This window comes from Balaenoptera physalus (assembly GCF_965194825.1).
Source record: "Balaenoptera physalus genome assembly, chromosome: X".
NCBI lineage: Eukaryota > Metazoa > Chordata > Mammalia > Artiodactyla > Balaenopteridae > Balaenoptera > Balaenoptera physalus.
This window is the reverse complement of record NC_138903.1, coordinates 39,971,225-39,989,499: the sequence shown is the minus strand read 5'-3', so window position 1 is coordinate 39,989,499 and position 18,275 is coordinate 39,971,225. Positions and strand designations below refer to the sequence as shown.

The window sequence follows — 18,275 nt, the reverse complement described above, 5'->3', positions numbered from 1 at the left end:
TTTCCAAAGTAGTTAAGGAATTTTCAAGGGTATTTTTGACTCTCTCTGATTTTTACCGTAACTGCTTTAGAATCCACCTCTCCTACCCATGTCTACCCCCCACCCCCACCCCGACACACACAATAAGATGAGGCTGGGTCTAGCATTGAGCTAGGCTCTTTGAGGTTCCTGAAGAAGTGTAGGGTGGGGTCTCCAGTGCATTGGAAGAATTTCAGCTCCGCCTGTTTGAATTGCCTCAAGGCAAGCAATCAGCAGGACCAGAGATGAGAATAATTTTATCCTAGAACCAAGGTAGCTTTGTGGTATTTTTAATGAGAAAAAAATGACAAAACTTCTTATATTCGTCTTGTGGGAAAGAATATTATTTTGTCTGTAGCACATACATATGGAATCCCACTGTGAAATTCCAAAGACAGACGCTAGTTCAATTTATGGTGGAGCTGAATGATGGATTTATTGCTTGAATATCATTTCCTCATTCTAACCAGACAGTGATGAAAATATAAAATAATCTTTATATACTGTAACCTAGACTGTATATCCATTCTCATAGCTGATGTGTAGAATGTCTTCTTGCAAAAATTTCCTCAAATTTTTTCTTTACATTAACAAAAAGTATACAGGCAGTAGCTTTATTGATTTTAAGTTCGCTGAATTTTTTTCATTTCTTAGTTTCTAATTATGATTCCAACAGGTATTATCTTTTGATGCCTATTTAGAAGATGAAGTACCTGATAAAATTCAGGAAAACTATAGAATAAGATGCTATAAAATCTACTTCTACCTTGAAGATGACACAATTCAAGTAAATGAACCAGCATTGAAAAATAGCGGACTGCCTCAAGGTATCTATTTAAAGCAGAGTTATGGTTCTTTCACTTCTAACTACTGCCTTTATATACTATCTTTCTCTCGCTTTTTAAAAGACCCCATGCTACTGCGTAGGTATCTAACTTGTTGGCAATGGTGAACGTAAACACGCTGATAGCTTGTAGTTATTGATGCTGACTTATCAGCTTTCTACCCTCCACACCTCAACACTGGCCATTTCACTCACTCTTCTGTGTCATCCCTGTATCTTTCACATGCTGCTCTAGTATGAGCAAACTCTCCTGTGTCTTTGACTTTTTTCTTCAAACTCTTTTTTGTCTTTTTGCTATGACCACATTACTTCCTTCATAACACCCTCAAGGGTAGAGAGAAGACTGGTCTCCACTGCCACTTCCAGATTGGGCTTCTCTCTCCTTTCTTGAATTCACTGCTGTTTGCTTCAACCACTCTCTCTTCATCTTCATACCTATTAACTACAGACTTTCATAGTGCTTCAAGAGAGGGCCATTGCTCCTTCGCCCCACATATGCCAGTCATCTTTACCCATACTCCACTTCAGCCAGACAAGAGTTAGCTCTGTGACGTGGCCAGCGGAGAAGCTAATCCTAGGTTGCATTAGTAGAAGCATGGCAGAGGTCAAGGGAGGTAATTGATTTCTTCTGTGTGTGCTGTAAGTCCTTTACTTTGGACAATGCCAAGTTCTGGATGCCTTCAAGCGACAGCAGCCATGTTGGTGAAAGGACTGAAAATTTATCATGTGTAAGGGAGAATAGTGAAAAGGGCTATCTGTCTGTAAAGGGAAGACTTGGGTGTGCCTGATAAATGTCTTAAGGAATCTAAAGGGCTGTCACGTGGGGGAGGGGTGACCTAATTTTCTGTATCCTCAAGGACAGGACCTAGGGGGTCAGAACTCAGGTCAGTAAGAGGAATAATTTTTTGGCAGAGAGGTTCACATACTTAGGACAAGGTACAAGTGGGTGGAAGGACCACCCTGCCCGAATCCTGGGGTAGGCAATGGTCCTCCCTCTCTTTTTCTGTTGCATCAGGCTTTTCTGATGATAGTATGGTTTGGAGACCAGAGTTAAAGTTCAAGGAAGACCACAGACAGAAGGGACCTTAGGCTAATGGCACACACTTACTCTGTTGGAAAGATGTAGGGACAAGTGGGCCTGGCCACAGCTGTAGCTTGCCAGTCGGCCTGCTGAATAGTCATGGGTTTTATTTGTGTTTCTTGGGCAAAGGACACATGGGGCTAGAATGGGTGTCACCAATGAATGAGTGGCCAAATTAAGGCCTCATGAATATTGAGTGGCCATGAATATTTAGTGCCTCTTGTATATTTAGTGTATCATGAATATTCAGAGCCCAGGTACCTCATGTATATTTAATACATACTGAAAAGTAGTTGTCTCTTGGTCCTTCCATCCCTTTCTTTCTGTGTTTAACATATACATGCTCTACTTACTATCAAATTATCATTATTTAACACATCTTATGATTTTCTGCCTATGTTGAATAAACTTTTTGCTTACTAACTACTTATCTGGGCCCAGTGCCTCCATATTGATATACCACCATGGGTTCCATGGGGGAGAAACAGAGAAGTTTTAGGACCATAGGCCTCTGAGCGTAATGTTATGACGAGTCAGTATGCGAAGGACTTCCTTCAGTGCTCATGAGATTGAGATTGTTCTTAGAGCATGGCTTCGTTATGTCTGGACGATTAATTTGGAGCCAGTCAGCATTGTCATGAAGTGTTTGTTGAGTGTCTACTCCATGCTAGGCACTGTGCTGGGTTTTGGGAAAATGGACAAAAGGAATAAGACTCATTATATCCCTATCTCATGGAGCTTGTAGGCAAGCAGGTTGGAGAGGAAAGGGAGCAAGGTGACTAGTCCAGGAGTTTTGCAGTTGTTCACGGTAGAAGTGCTGAGTATCCAAACCAGGACAATGATGGTAGGAAGAGAACATAGGGGAAAGATTGTAGACACATTTGATTGGCAGTTAATAGGCCTTGGCCAGTGATTAAATATAGAGAGTGAGGAAGGGGAATATCTAATGATAAGGTACCTACTTTATCATTATCTCATTTAATCACCCCAGTGACCGTCTAAAGTAGGTTATCATCAGCTTTTACAGAAAGGAAACAGGCTTAGAGAAGTAATTTGCTCCATCTGAATCTTAACCGATTGTCTCAGAGCTCATGCTGTGGTTGAGAGGATGGTGATGCGTTGATAGAGCCCAGGAACATGGAGCAAGGAGCGGCATTGGAGTTGGAGCTGGGGTGTGTTTGGGTCATGAGGCTTTTCAAGTTGTGTTAGAACATCTGTATGGTGTTGCCCACAAGGCAGGTGGAACCTTAGGATGTGTTTTCAGGAAAAAAGTCAACACTGGAGTTGTGGATTGGGAATCAGGGGTGCCCAGATCATGAGCAGAATCAGGCTATTGTACCACGTTGGGAGAGAGCCACTGTTGAGGTGGTGGAAAGAGGAAGAAGATTTGATTTAGTGTTGTGCTTGGTTTTACTGGTGGAGGGAGCAGGTGAGGATTGGTATGGGGAGGCAATATGAACTGTCCTCATGATTCTTTGTGTTCCAGCTGATACAATATCTACTCCCTGGCTTTTATTTGGAGAATCTGTGGCTTAATGATAAATCTTTTAGGAAATATGGAAATGCTTTGATATTTAAGAAAAGATTTTCACAAACTTTTAAAGTTGGAAGTGTGATATTTTATTTTGTAAAGGGACAAGAGGTCTTTATACTCTTTTAAAAAAGTTTCTATTGGAGTATAGTTGATTTACAATGTTGTGTTAGTTTCAGGTATACAGCAAAGTGAATCAGTTATACATATACATATATCCACTCTTTTGTAGATTCTTTTCCCATGTAGGTCATTACATTACATGGGAGTATTGAGTAGAGTTCCCTGTGCTGTACAGTAGGTCCTTATTAGTTATCTCTTTTATATATAGTAGTGTGTATATGTCAGTATGTCAATATTGTCAATATGTCAATCCCAATCTCCCAATTTATCCCTTCCCCCACTTTCCCCGCTGCTAACCATAAGATTGTTTTCTATATCTGTGACTTTATTTCTGTTTTGTAAATACGTTCATTTGTACCATTTTTTAAGATTCCACATATAAGCAGTATCATATGATATTTGTAGGTCTTTATACTCTTTAGGGTCATTTTAAACATATATAATGCAGTTCTTAAATATTGACAGTAATGTATTAGAAAATGTTTAAAGAATTATTTCAAAACATTAAGAAAATTGACAACTTTTAATTTCTATGAACATCTGTTTTGCCTAAGTGCATTTGTTTAGGTAAGTGACATTACTGCTTTAGCAAAAAAATATTTTTTTATACATTTTCACTTAAATGCTTTACTCTGATATTCCCTAACTAAGCTTTGCTTATTTTTTGATTACCTTCCCCACATGACATCAGATTTACACAAGTGATGGACTGGAGGTCATACGACATCCTGAACCTGCATTAGTGACTTGCCTAATGTTTTTATTTTTATTACTTTTAAGGCAAAAGTTCATATTCCCGTAGCTCACTGGCCCCTGTCCAGTGAATCTTAGTTTTATTAAACTCCAAGAGGAAAAATGAAATGCATCCTCTATGAGGATCTTGGAAAGGCTTTTATTAAGACTTTTCGATTCTCTCAGCCTCTTGATTTCAAATCTCACATAGGCAGATTCCAAAGGGAAATTGAAGATAGTTATAATGATTTACTTGAAAATAATTTTTATGTAAGTAGGAGGGAATGTTATTCATAAAGACTCAGGGGAAAAAAAACCTTAGGAGAAGACAATTTTAAAGTCTCTTTTGAAATTTTCAGAATTTCTGATGGGCTCACTCTGATCAGGACATTTCCCTGAGTGAGACGCAGCTCAAGGGGTATGTACAGAATACATTAGTAATCACGATATGTAATGAGACTGAATTTGTCAGCAGAGTGGAGATACTTGGCGGGCTCTAGCAGTTCCTGTGGAAAGCAAACACAAATAACCACTCTATCATCAAGTTTTGTTTAGAGAGAAACCGGTCTCTCTTGAAATATTAATTAATTAATTAATATGATGATTCTTGTTAAGGAAGGTCTGTTAGGACAGAGGAAACTTTGGAAATTCATTGAAATGCCTTCTTCAGGCTTTCCTAAATTAAACGATTGGGAAAAAAGAAATGAGCTTACTGAGCCAAGGGCTCAGACCTCAGTGGGATGGGGACACTCAGTTGTGTCTTGAGTGGCCTGGGACTGCTTTTCACGTGCCTGTGGGCCCTCAGAAGGGGTTAGGGGGTCACATTTAGGTGCTGGGCACTGATGGTGCTCCTGTTACTTCCACAGGGTTTTGATATTTTCCCAATGAACTGGAAGGTCAGATGCACCTGTTTTTTTTGTAGAGCTGACCATTCAGAAATTAGTGCACCTGGATGAATTACAGCCTCCCTTCTTAGTTGCCTCTCCTATCATGTAATTTTTTTAGGGAGGGGGAGTTTGGAATAAGCCAGAAATAAAAGAGGCATCCCTTAGCGTGGTGCCAAAATAGGCATTCAGTTTTGTGTAGCTTCTCGTCAGAACAACATATTCACGAATCCTCGTTGGCAGAGAGATATATGTGTGTGAAAAGTCAAGTCACTGATGCATGTCGAGGCTTGCTTTCATTTCTTGCCAGGACATCATTCTCTTTTAGGTTAGATGTGTTATAGTCATAGAATTTGTTGCTGTTCTGCTGGAATATAGTTAAAATGATGTTATGCCAAGCCAAGAATGTCAGAGGTTAATCCTAGTAGTTTTACCTCCGATTGTCTAACAGAACAACTGTTTGTCAAATGCTGCCAAGTCCCAACTAAGCTATACTAAAGAAAGGATAACCGTTAGAAACATGCCATGATTTTCTGGTAAGGTCTGTACCAGTTGTTCTCAGCACAGAGCAATCATCAGAATCTCCTGGCCCACCCGCAGAATTTCTGATTCTGTAGGCCTGGGGTCAAGAAATGGCTTCTGGGACTTCCCTGGCAGTCCAGTGGTTAAGACTCCAGTGGTTAAGACTCCATGCTCCCAATGCAGGGGGCCTGGGTTTGATCCCTGGTCAGGGAACTAAGATCCCACATGCTGTGAGGTGTGGCCAAAAAAAAAAAAAAAAAAAAGAAAGAAAGAAAGAAAAAGAAATGGCTCCTACTTGATTTTCAGTGCATCCTTGGTTAAGAATACTGATCTCCACTAGTGACTTGCTTTGGCCCCTCAACGGGGTAGTATTTCATATATATATATATATATATATATATATATATATATATATATATATATATATATATATATATATATATAAAATCACAAAATAGAAGTCATTTATTTATATTGGGCATATGCTATATCTAATAAGTATGCATCCCATAAAGTGGAATGGTGGGATGGTAGTAGAGTTGCCAGATAAAATACAGGATACCTGGTTAAATTTGAAGTTCTTAGTATAACTATGCCCCAAATATTACACGGGACATACTTATACTAAAAATTATTCATTGTTTATCTGGAATTCAAATTTAACCAGGCATCTCGCTTGTCAGTTTGGTAAATCTGGCAACCCCAGAGGGTGGACTTTGCAGAGAGAACTGTCGCTGAATGGAGCAGAGTGGAGTATAGGAGTGGAGGTAAGTCACTGTGAAGATAGGTGCTTGGTGCATGATGGCTGCTCAGTAAATTTGATGAAGAAAGGAAGAAAAAGGGAGGGAGGGAGGAAAAAAGGAAAGAAATGTGACAGACAATGTCCATAACACAGTGTAGTCATCGTGAATGCTATGAGGTACTTTGAGGGATCAGAGGAGGAAACGCCCGTATCCATTAGAGAATAAGGCATTTGAGTGGTACCTCAAAAGTTTCTCCAGATAAAGCTGGAAGAGGAGGGCACATTAGTCAAAAGGAACAGCATGAGGTAAAGAGGTAGGAAAGTGGTGAGGCGAGGAGTTGGGAGGTACTGGGAGCAGATCATAGAGTGTGTAAGGAAAACTAGGCAAGAAGGTGGTAATGCAAGAGGACAGAATGCCCAACAGGCTGTCATTTGGGGCTCATTCAGTGGGTAGGGGGAGATGCATAGGATTATTGTTTCTTACTGGGATCAGAGGTATGGAATTCAAAAATTTTTATTCTTTTGCTGCAAGGCAAGTGTCAAGTTAGCTATATTTAAAAAGTTATTCTCATTAAATCAAATTCCACAAAGATGACATTTTATAAAAATAGAAATGGAATAGTAATTTTAGTGAAGGAATTATAGTGAACATAAGAGGAAAAGATACTCTATCATGGCTGATCACAGTGAATGGTCTTAGTATTTTTAGGATACACATGATGACAAGTGGCAATTCCACTCGTATATTCATTCACCTAAGAAATACCTGCCTCTAGACTTGGATGTACCCTAGGTCTGCAGTGTTACTAAAATGAGCTAAACATACTGAAGATAGAAGTAAGAGGTTGGAGTCTTAATTCTTGAAGGTGAATTCCTAAAAACTAAATTTAGTGGTATGAGCAAAGATCTAAAGCAATTCCAAACTGAATGAAATGAAAACGCATTAAACATAAATGGATATATCATCGTTTTGATCTAAACCACAGGGGAGTGTTAGAAAGTTAAAGCTTGCAGAGTATAATCAGATAGCAGGGCCTTTAAAAAGAAAGAGAGATGAGAAATATGAAGATAAAGAAGAGCTTAAAAGCAGACACCTGATGCCTGGACATCTGCCCAAATTGTCTTTATGGACCAATTAAGAAGATAAATATCTGAACATTTCAAGGGCAGATATAGTGCTTTTGTTGTTGTTTTTCCATTTTGTAATGTTATTTTTATTTATATATCTTGATGGTCTTGGGTGCTCTTCAGTGTGTGCCAAAGACATGGCATCCTGCATATTTCTTTGATATTCCAGAACAAACTTCTGCTGGTGGAGTTTCTGCCATTCATCATGGAAAACTATAAGCATACAAATACCAATAAATAGAAATTTTTTTTTTTTTTTTAATTTTTTTTTTTTAATTTTTTTTTATTTTTTATTTTTAAATGTATTTATTTATGGCTGTGTTGGGTCTTCATTTCTGTGCGAGGGCTTTCTCCAGTTGCGGCAAGCGGGGGCCACTCTTCATCGCGGTGCGCAGGCCTTTCACTGTCGTGGCCTCTCTTGTTGCGGAGCACAGGCTCCAGATGCGCAGGCTCAGTAGTTGTGGCTCACGGGCCTAGTTGCTCCGCGGCATGTGGGATCTTCCCAGACCAGGGCTCGAACCCGTGTCTCCCGCATTAGCAGGCAGACTCCCAACCACCGCGCCACCAGGGAAGCCCATAAATAGAAATTTTAATTCCCAAAGGGCACAGTTGAGAGGTCCCACAAATGTATTTTTGAAAGCTCTCATGTGTAACTACATTTCAAATGCCCACGTTACTTTTCTGATTAACATGGGATTGTGACTTTGGATTTCTCGTTATTAAAATTTTCTTTTTTAGTGTTAGACCTGCCTTCTCTTTGCAATCCATGAATGGTCAGGACTCTCTTCTGTTGCCACAAAGAACTTCCCTGGCCTCTTCTGAGAACCATCTAGTGAGAGGAGTGTGGGACCTAAGATAAGGAAGAGTGTGGACGTTGCAGATATGCAGGCTCCTGGAGGGGCGGGGACAGGTGACACAGTGGTGTTGACCCTGGCGGGGGATTGCTGCCGCTGGCAAGTGGGCCCTCGCCAGAAATTTACTCTTAGAGAAGAGAGAGGCTGTTCTTTTGGAAGAGCAACTCCATCATCTCTGTTTCACGGTGGCAGGCCGCTCTTCTCCCCATTTCTATCCTGTTTTGCCTAAGACACTCCCTCCTCTCCTTCACTTAAGTAATTTGTGGCTGTCATACAGTGAGATACAGTTCAGTGCAAACTGTGGAAAGTAATGGTATTTACTTAGAGCTTGAAAAACCCAGGTTCGAGATCTTTTTGTGCCATTTGTGAGTGCGTGACCTTGGGCACGTCACTTAGCCATCCTGAGCTTTGGTTTTCTCATCCATAAACTGAATATTTGTATTTCATGCATTATCTGCCTGGTGGGATTATTGAAGATTAAATGAGAAAAATATATGAAAGCATATCCTAGGGCTATGATGATGATTGTGATGATTACTATTTAAAAGCTCAGTGGGTGGGCCAGTTCGTCCCACCTAGAAAAATACAGGATTTCTATTTGAAGTCTTACTGAACAGAAATCAGCACTAATTTGCTTATTTGAATTTTTATAGTGAAGTACAAATGCAAGATAGATGGAATTCCTAAAGAAGCTCTTGGCTGTTGAATAAATTTCATATATTTTAAAAACTGTCACAATATAAGTATTTTTAAAGAGATATATAATGGTTCGTGAAAACACCTGAAATGCCCATGCTTTTATGGGTGTTTAGTATGCAATTTGTTCTAAATGTCTAATCTTGAATCATTAAATAATTTGCATACTGTTTTCAGTGGCATGAATTAAGGGCTAATTGAAGTATAATTTTTTGCCGTAAAATTATATCATCTTTTATGTAGTACATTAAAAAATATTCTAGGCCAGTTCTAATTTTATAGTTTTATTATTTTAATTTAATGTACCGAGTAATTAAAAATTGCTACAAAGAAAAGAAGATGAAAATGATTTTAGTTAATTTCCCATCAACAGAGTGAAAAGATGATTAGTAGAATAATGGAACAGAGCTCAACACAGTTCCTGGCACATAAAGATATTCATTAACTGTTCCTTAATGAATAAGGAATGAATAATTTCTAAGTATTTCTAGACTTTGGGAAAAGGCACCATTCTCAGTGTTATACAAAATGTGAAGAAGATTGCGTGACATCTTTATACTAAAATGCCTCCATACACAGGTCACACAAGCCAATTTTTCTTGAACCATTAGACCCTCAGTTTGCTCTGCTTGCCTTTTCTCCTTTTGTCTTTGCTCCTGGAGTAGATTCTCAGGCTTAAGTCAGTTTACAGAGGTTGAGAGACAATTCTCCGCAGGTATCTTGCATTTCTGTGGATCTTGCAAGCAGAGACACTGTCTGCTCTTTGTTCTGGATTATCTTTTCAAGGATGTTTATATAGCACACAGCTTTGGAAGACAAAGATAGTCTCTCCTTCTGGAGCAAAGTGGAGGTTTGCTCACAGCCTTGGAACATAGAGGTGGTGTCTCCCTCTAGAACAAAAGGCAGACATGTTTACTGTCCAGTCTAATAAAGGTAATTTCTCCCTCTGAGACAAAAGGCAGGGATGCTTATTGCCCATTATAATAGATTCAGGTTCTCTCATCTCAGGGTTGCTGTCCTATAACGTGTAACCTACTGCATGTGCAGAAGTTACCTGGCCCTTGTTGTGTCACCCTGTGGGAATTGGGGCTCAGGAAACTGGTACAAAAATGCTGATGTTCTGGCTACTGTTATTACTGTGAGTAATAAACTGCCCTTTGTCTCTAACCAAAGCATCTCGTGTCTTCTACCAGCATCCATGAAATTGTGGCAGGCTAACTTGTTAGCTTGAAAGTAGGATAAACTCTCAAACCCTAAACACTCCTTGACAACAGGTTTCAGCAGTGTTTGGGTAAGTTGGCTGGTGTGGTGTGGTGTAGTTGGTACATTCATCTAGTTAGCAAACCTTTTTACCTCCAGTGGCTAATTGCCATTTGGGTGTACTTCGGGACCCTGGGTCCATATTCTCAAGAGGAGAAGTGAATGGGCATCATAGGGTTGGAAGTAGAAGAGGGGATGAGATCCAGAACCTTTAGCCCAGAGCACTGGTTAAAACTTGAAGCCTCTGATAACTCTCACTTTGGGGGAGTGGATGGGTGGCGGTGGACAGAGTCCACAGAGGAAGAAGGAGGGAGAAGAGGTTGGTAGAGGGAAGAAGATTCCAAGAAGCTTCAAAGCAGCATAAAGTCATTCATGCTTATAGAAGCCGTAAATCATGGTGTTAGCATCTACCATAGTGAAGCTTATTAGCTTACTTTTTTCAACCAAGAGTGTGCATTTTTGTGAGTACTCTGCTTTAGGGTCTTAGTTCCTTGCGTACTGCGCTCACATTGAGTGCTAGTGGGTGAAAGTGAGCATGCTTGTTTTGGGAAAAGACATGATGGTAGTGTCTGGCACATTAGGTCACTCTGTTCATACCCCCTCCTCCTTCCCCCCTGCCCTAGTCTTTATGGTTTACTTTAATAGAGTAAACCCTAGTACCACTTAGGCAACTCTAACAACATGCAAGGCTGGTCAAATTACCCTGGGCCTCAGAAGTCTCAGCTCCCTCTGGCACCCTGAGAGTTTGAACATACTGACGCTACTTCTCCAAGAACCAACCCTTTGCCCGCTTCACTGTGGTGGGAAAGCATTCAGGGTTGTTATAAAGATGTACTGTGATCTCTTTCTGGTGAGCCACACGATGAAACAATTGTGTTTTATTTCACACCGTAGGAATTTTTATCCAGCGTCATCGGATTTCTCTCCCGCCTCCTGATGAGGGTCAGTTTTATACTGTGCATCATTTTAACATCAACATAGACATTGTCTTTCATGGTCGGACATTCAAGATTTATGACTGTGACACATTCACAAAAGACTTATTGAAGAAAATAGGAGTCAGATTAAACCCCCCGGGACAGTGTCCAGAAGATCCTTACCTGAAGACACGGAGAGGTAAGTTGATTCATCCATGAACTCTTATCTTCAAGATGAGAATCCCTTCAAAGTCAGTAAAGGGTATTGGTACTCCTGATGCAGATGTGAAAGAACTTTGGGGGCCATGGTCACTGGAGTTGTCCTGCTTTCCTCTGGGCTGGAGGGAAGGCTGGGTGTTGGCTTCGGTGCAGGAGCTGCTCACTTTCTGCCCCTGCCCCCACTTCTCTCCACGGAGAGTCTCCCTTCCAGGAAGTAGGAGTCTTCAGCGAGCTGCCCGCATGGGATGGTTTCTAAGAGGCCGTGATTGGCTTTGTGGTCACTGACAGTGAAAGAGTTGGGTCCACGCTTACCTGGCTTTTCTTTTCCCATTTTAGTTGCCTAACTCTGGGAAAATCTTTGCTCCTGTGCTACCGATTTACTGAACCCTTTGGGTACGCCTTTTTCCTTCTTCCTTGGGACTCCCAGCTCCCTTTATGGTGTTATCAGACGCTGAGGTGTTCAGGAGTGAGGAGGGCCATGATTTCGACGTACTCCTATGATGACAGGATGCTTGTTTTCGAAGGCTGACCCCAGCTAGTGTAGGGAGGAAAGAGTCAGTGTTAGTAGTATTACTGTAGTCTTTCCAAAGTTTTTTTTAATGATCCCTTGGCCCAAATTTTATGTTTTACAGAAAAATCTGAATACCCAAAAGGGCAAGTGTCATGTGGAAGGTCACATACCTCACCAATCTTCTTGCTGGGCCTTGAACTCAAATCTCTTGCTTCTTATCCTGATTTTCATTTTTGTCATTTGTTTCTCTTTTTATTGAAGTATGATTATGCGCAGTAAAATACACAGAAATTAAGTATACAGTTTGATGGGTCTTAACAAATGCAGGCACCCATCCCCCCAGAAAGTTCCCGCATGCCTTTTTGCAATCTGTCCTTCTCCCCACCCAGGGATAAGCACAGTTCTCATTTCTATCCCTATAGATTAGTCTCATTTTTATTGTTTCTAAAACTTGTAATTAACTTCTTTGCAGAAAGATAACATAAAATTTAGAATAAAAATCTCCTTTGATTCTGCTTTGATCTCTTGTTAAAAGCTGCATGTAGGATCGTTCATCTATTCCTGCCTCCTAGCCCCAGCAGAATTACCCTCTAATGCTGTAGGCATACAACCCTCCTGAGAAATATATATTGTTGATCCTGGCATATCTAAGGTGAAATCCCTGTGGCATTATACTTGTGTGTATTGGCATGCAAGGAGATTTATGGTTTGGGTTCATTTCTACTTTTTCCAAGTGCCCTAGAAGAAGGAGTCTAGATAAATACAAAAGTCTTTAGAACCAGCAGAGAGAACCTAAAAGAAATGGAGCTATATGATTTACCACCCTTTGCATCTGGCTACATTCATTCACTAACAGCTGGTATTACATGATAGTTATTGTGAATGATGATGCATTATATGAAATACTTAGAACACTGTGTTATTTCATAAGTTTATAAGGAAAATAATCTTTTGTTCCAGGAATCAAGAATAAATACCAAGAACAGCCAAGAAATGTTTTTCCTTTCAGATTGGAAGAATCGTTTTAGCATTTATTCCCTCAGGGAGAAAGCTCTTCAATAAATATAGAAATCTGTGGAAAATTAGGAGTTTAGTAAGAGGCTTTTATATTGACTTTAATGCATTTACTTCTCCAGTGTTTGCTGCCTTGAAATGTAAAGTTAAAATTAAACAATTTAACTTGAACTGAAAAGAGCCTCGATGGTATATAATCAATAATGCATTTCTTAGAGGCCTTATAATGCCAAAGAAAGATTTTTCAATCGTTGAAAGTAGAGATCTCGTAATTTCATTTATATATCAAGGATAAGACTGAAGAGCCTCTGGAAAGGCCATCATGTCTCCCCCACTGTCTTGGGATAAGTCTGCACGTAGACTGCCCTGGACAGATGCAAAATTTTGAGAACTTACAAGTAAGATTACATAACCCGATGTGGGACTACATCTCCCTTGCTAGTGAGCACTTCCTTATATAACCATCCTATTAGGCTACATTAGATAGAATGGGGGCGGTTTGCTCCAAGACAGGGCTGAGACTGTGCAAATAGAGGAGTTGGGCTGAGAAGACTGCCGAGCTAGTGCTTCCTGATTTGGGGGCCAGAGCCCGCGCATTAGTTCTGTACAGATTGGAAAGTTCTCCATTTGCTTTGCTCCTGTTTCCATGGCCTTTCAGATCTTCACTATCTAAAGCTTTTGAGCAAAATAAAACTGTGAATATATTTCTTCTCTTTTACCTTCACAAAAATCTTTGGATGAGTAAGAAGCATATACAGATATGAGTTTTCAGTGAAAAGAATTTTTTGGTTGAAATATAATTAACATAGGCTTGGATGTACAAATATTAAGCATACCCGTTGACAAGTTTTTAAAAATGTATACAATTTAGTAACCAACACGAAAATCAAGATAGAGAATATTTCCATCACCCCAGAGAGTTCCCTTGTCCCCCTTTCCAGTCAGTCCTCTCCCCAGAGGCAATAACTGTTCTAATTTCTGTCACCATATATTAGTTCTGTCTGTTCTTAAACAAGAATTTTAAGTCTTTGAGAAAAGTCAGTTTTCAAAAACATTATAGAAGTATATTTTAGTGTGTTAAAATAATAATGAAAAGCTTCCTAATACTTGATTGTCTGTATTTCTAAGGTTGAAACTGGTTATATATGCATATCATGTATGTTGTTAGTTGAAATTTGAAAAAATGTCACTGAATAGTCTATAGAAAAGATACCTTTATATTCTTTGATTGCTTGCATCCCAGAAGCAACTATGGAAAAACTTCCACTCTCATCAACCTTTTCTCCATTGGCAGAAGCTAGACTGCATGGAACCCTTACGTCCCTATGAGTCCTTTGACATTCTGAAACAGTTCCTTGAGTGTGATAGGAAGGTTTTGCGTTTCTTCTGCCTGTGGGACGACTCAGGCTCAGTGTTTGGGGACCATAGGGAACTCATCCTGCATTACTTTCTGTCTGATGATACCATCGAAATCCAAAGAGTATTGCCACATAACTCAGGAAGAGATGCTACGTCATCGTTCCTCCAGAGGAGGAAGCTGCCTAAGGTGGGCTGAAGACTCTAGTCACTCACTGTCTGGAATGTCATGTGTTATGACTGTGTGATGACAAGTCACCATGTATTAGTGCAAGTGTTTAGAAAACTCTCACTTTGTGCCCTCTATTAACGTACATCTATGAAAGTAATACAGAGGATATGACAAATTGGAGTTGGAATATTCAGGGCTTGAGGCAAGTAAAGGAAAAATGTCAAATGCAAGAGAACTACCTATTCATCAGTGAGTTCACCATGAGTCTTATGAAGGTAAATGACTCTCTAGTAAAAGGATTGCTCGTGGCCTTGGGCAGGGCACTGGCCTCTGGCCTCTGTAGCCTACTGAGGAGATCCCATTGTATTGGTCTGGGTTGTGAATACACACACACACACACACAAGCGCACACACACACACACAGAGGAGTGACTCTTCTGAGAGTAGCCACCAGTCACCAACTAGCCACTGGCTAGCAACAATGATAGCTTTTGCATTTTTACTATTAAAAAAGAGTTGTCCAAGTGATTTCTACACATGTTTATGGCCATTTGAGAGCTAATGTAACCTGGGTGCAGCAGAAATGGCACAGAGACAGAAGACCTGGGTTAGAATTGTGAGTCTGCCACTTAACAGCTGTGTGACCTTGGGCAAGTCATTAACCTCTCTGAGCGTATTTCCCTATCTCTAAAGTGCAGTTAACTAGGCTTCCCTCCTGAGATAACTGTAAAGACTGAATGAGATAATATAGTAAAAAGCACTATCTAAGGACCTATAAACACCTATAAGGACACGTGAAAGTATCAAGGCTTATTCACAGCTCTACGTTATATTTTATTTCTTATTTGGATAAAGTATTTTGATACTTAATTCTTAGTGCTACTGAAAAGATTACTGTAATGCTCATTTCTGATGCAAACAACCACTGGTTATTTGCTTATCACAGGAGACTCTTCCAGATTCTCTGAGTCTCCTGCCAGAAGTCCTGCTGTGTTGCTTCTTGGGGCAGGGGCAGGATTTGTCCCAGAGCGAACTCTGGGCGTATGCACAGCAGGTGGCCAGGAGGTGCCAGGGAAGCCTGTTTTTAGAATGGCTTTGAAAAATAGGCTAAATATAAAATTATAATGACATACTACCTGACATTTGCAGTGTTCCTTGACATCAGTTGCTTCATTTATTCTTTCATTCAACAAATATTTAGTAAGTGTCAGCTGTGTGCCAGCTCTGGGGTTACAGTGAGAAAGAAAATGGATAAAATCCTGCTTCGTGGAGCTTCCATTCTCGGGAGAGATACAGTAGCAGTGGGTGTTCCCTTGACACTCACAGCATCCTTTGAGAAAGCAAGGAGTAAGTACTGTTGTTGCGGTTAGATGACACAACTGAAGTCCGGAGAAGATAAATGCCTGGCCCCATGTCCTGTAGCTAGGAAGCAGCGAAGAGAGAGTTTGCATCTAAACGTACTGTTTTTTCTTCGTTACGTGGCTTACTGACACCCCACACATCATAAGTTCACACATTGAAACTTAAACATTTTATGTCACACGTATCTGGCATGATTCAGATTTCTCATGTGTATGGGATAAACGGATCACTATCAATTTCTATAAGTTAGTTCAGATATTTCCTGCCTGGACCACCTCCAGTGCGGGTGGAACTGAGGAGTGCCCTACTTGGCTTGCTCCGGGCCACAGTTTCTGTTAGAGGCTGACTGCACTCCATTGCCAACGAGTGCGTCCTTGCTCAGGATCAGGCAGGGTGCTAAGCAAGTAAAGAAGGCAAGGCAGGGTTTCTCCATCAGGGCGTTTTGGAGTTTAAAGATGACTGCCGATGAAGCAATTAGAGAGCAACAAAAAGTGGTTTAACCCTGAGGTAGGTGCTACGGAAGTTTGAACTGGGGACAGGCCAGTAGGATGGGAGAGGTCAGGGGCTTTATCAGGGCCTTGAAGGAGGGGGGGAGTGAAGACCAGCCTGCGGCGGGTGGGGAAGCAGGGGGAAAGGTGGCTGGAGTCTGTGTCCTGTCTTCCTCGGGATGGCAGAGAAGAACCATACGGGGTGCCTCTTCCCGCTTGAGTCCCTCAACAGGAGCACGTCTGTGTTTAGAGGCCATCCACTACATCTTGATTTGATTTTTATCTTCCAGTATGGCCCCCCTGGAGTCTATCAACCAGGCAAGATAACAGACCGGACAGTTCTCAATGGAGATGGTGGCTTGTCAGAGAACCGAGTGTATGGCTGCCTGTTGGATAAATACAAGGTGAGTCACGTTTTATTACTGTTTCCAGTGTGACTTCCCTGGAACCTGGAATGTGGGGTGAGTTACGTGTTCTGCTTCTGGGAGACTGATTGTGAATGAAATCGATGAGTATATAAATATATGCATTGCACTGCCATTTGGTAGCACTGCATTGCTAAAAGAATGTTTTAAAATGTTAATATTGAGCGATTGTCTTTTGATTTGATTTAAAAATTTTGGTTATGAATGATATAGTTGATTTTTTAAAATTTCTTTTTCCCTTTGGGGGTGGGTGCCAATGTCTTTGGTGGGTCTGTGGTGTCAACGTCACGTTCCTTTGTTTTTATTAGCTAGGAAAAGCAGACCAAGAGTTTTACAAAGAGAGTGACCTGTCCATAGGAACCACCATCAATGTGTGGGGAAGGAAAGTGCTCCTTTGTGACTGTGATGAATTCATGAAGACTTATTGTAAGACTAAATATGGAATTGGTAAGTGATACATCTGTCAATTAGAAAATAATATGTAAAACTTAGAGTCTTTTTTCCCTAGTTAGGCTTGATCTGACTTTTGAGTTTCAAATTCTAAGCTCATAATAGCTACCGTTTATTGAGCATTTGCTAACTGCTGGGCATCTGTTGTCTTATTTATTCCTAACAACAATTCTAGAAAGGTAGGCTCGTTATCCCCATTTTAGAGGTGAAGAAACCATGGCGTACAAGGGGCTTACTTGTCGAAGGTCATGCAGCAAGTAAAGGGTGAGCCAAGACTTGAACTTGTCTGCCTGATGCCAAAGGCTTCCATTTGCCCGTATAGCCCCCTGCCGCACTAGAGTATGGGGGAAATGCTTTGGTTAAGCAATTGCAATGGAAATCCAAACACTTTTCTTTTCACTGAATTCTTGCTTACCACAGAGGATATACTTATTTGAGCTCTCTGGGGAATTGTGCCAATTTGCTCTACCTTTCCTGGTGAGGCTCAGCCAGGCTTCCAGCTTTTTCTCTTCTTAGATATCCGTTCCATTCAGATCAGGTTAGCGCAGTTCAGAATGAAAACCAGTGATTTATTAAGCACCTACCACATGAAGGTCATTCACAGAAGCAGGTGGAGGATCTGAGGCGAAACCTGAAAAACACACCCCTCCATTTGCTAAACCTGCTGGCCAGCTCTGCCCCCACCTGGGCCCTCTACCCCAGGCTCCAGGTACCTACCGGTGCTTGGCGAAGTGGGGTGGTGGAAGGTGCCAACCTCCCAGACTGGGGATTGGAGCTCTGATGGGGGATGCTTACCCCGCTCTGAACCTTGGAGCATTCATACGAGCTCACTTCCTGAGCGATGAGTTGGAAGCCAGAAGCAACCACAGCTTCCTAAAAGGCAAGGTGCTTTGTCTTTAGAATGAGACGAGGCCCACCTTACGTGTCTTGGTGTCCCCACTGTGTC

At 40.9% G+C, this 18,275-nt stretch overlaps 1 protein-coding gene across 1 annotated transcript in view; it reads left to right on the top strand.

The window, feature by feature from the left end:
• The window catches only part of EFHC2 (EF-hand domain containing 2), a 208,047-nt gene that overhangs the window by 84,356 nt on the left and 105,416 nt on the right, over positions 1-18,275 (top strand). The window contains 6 exon segments of the mRNA XM_082446706.1: positions 695-845; positions 11,310-11,531; position 14,371; positions 14,373-14,622; positions 16,745-16,858; positions 17,188-17,326. Coding sequence (XP_082302832.1) covers positions 695-845; positions 11,310-11,531; position 14,371; positions 14,373-14,622; positions 16,745-16,858; positions 17,188-17,326 — 877 coding nt within the window.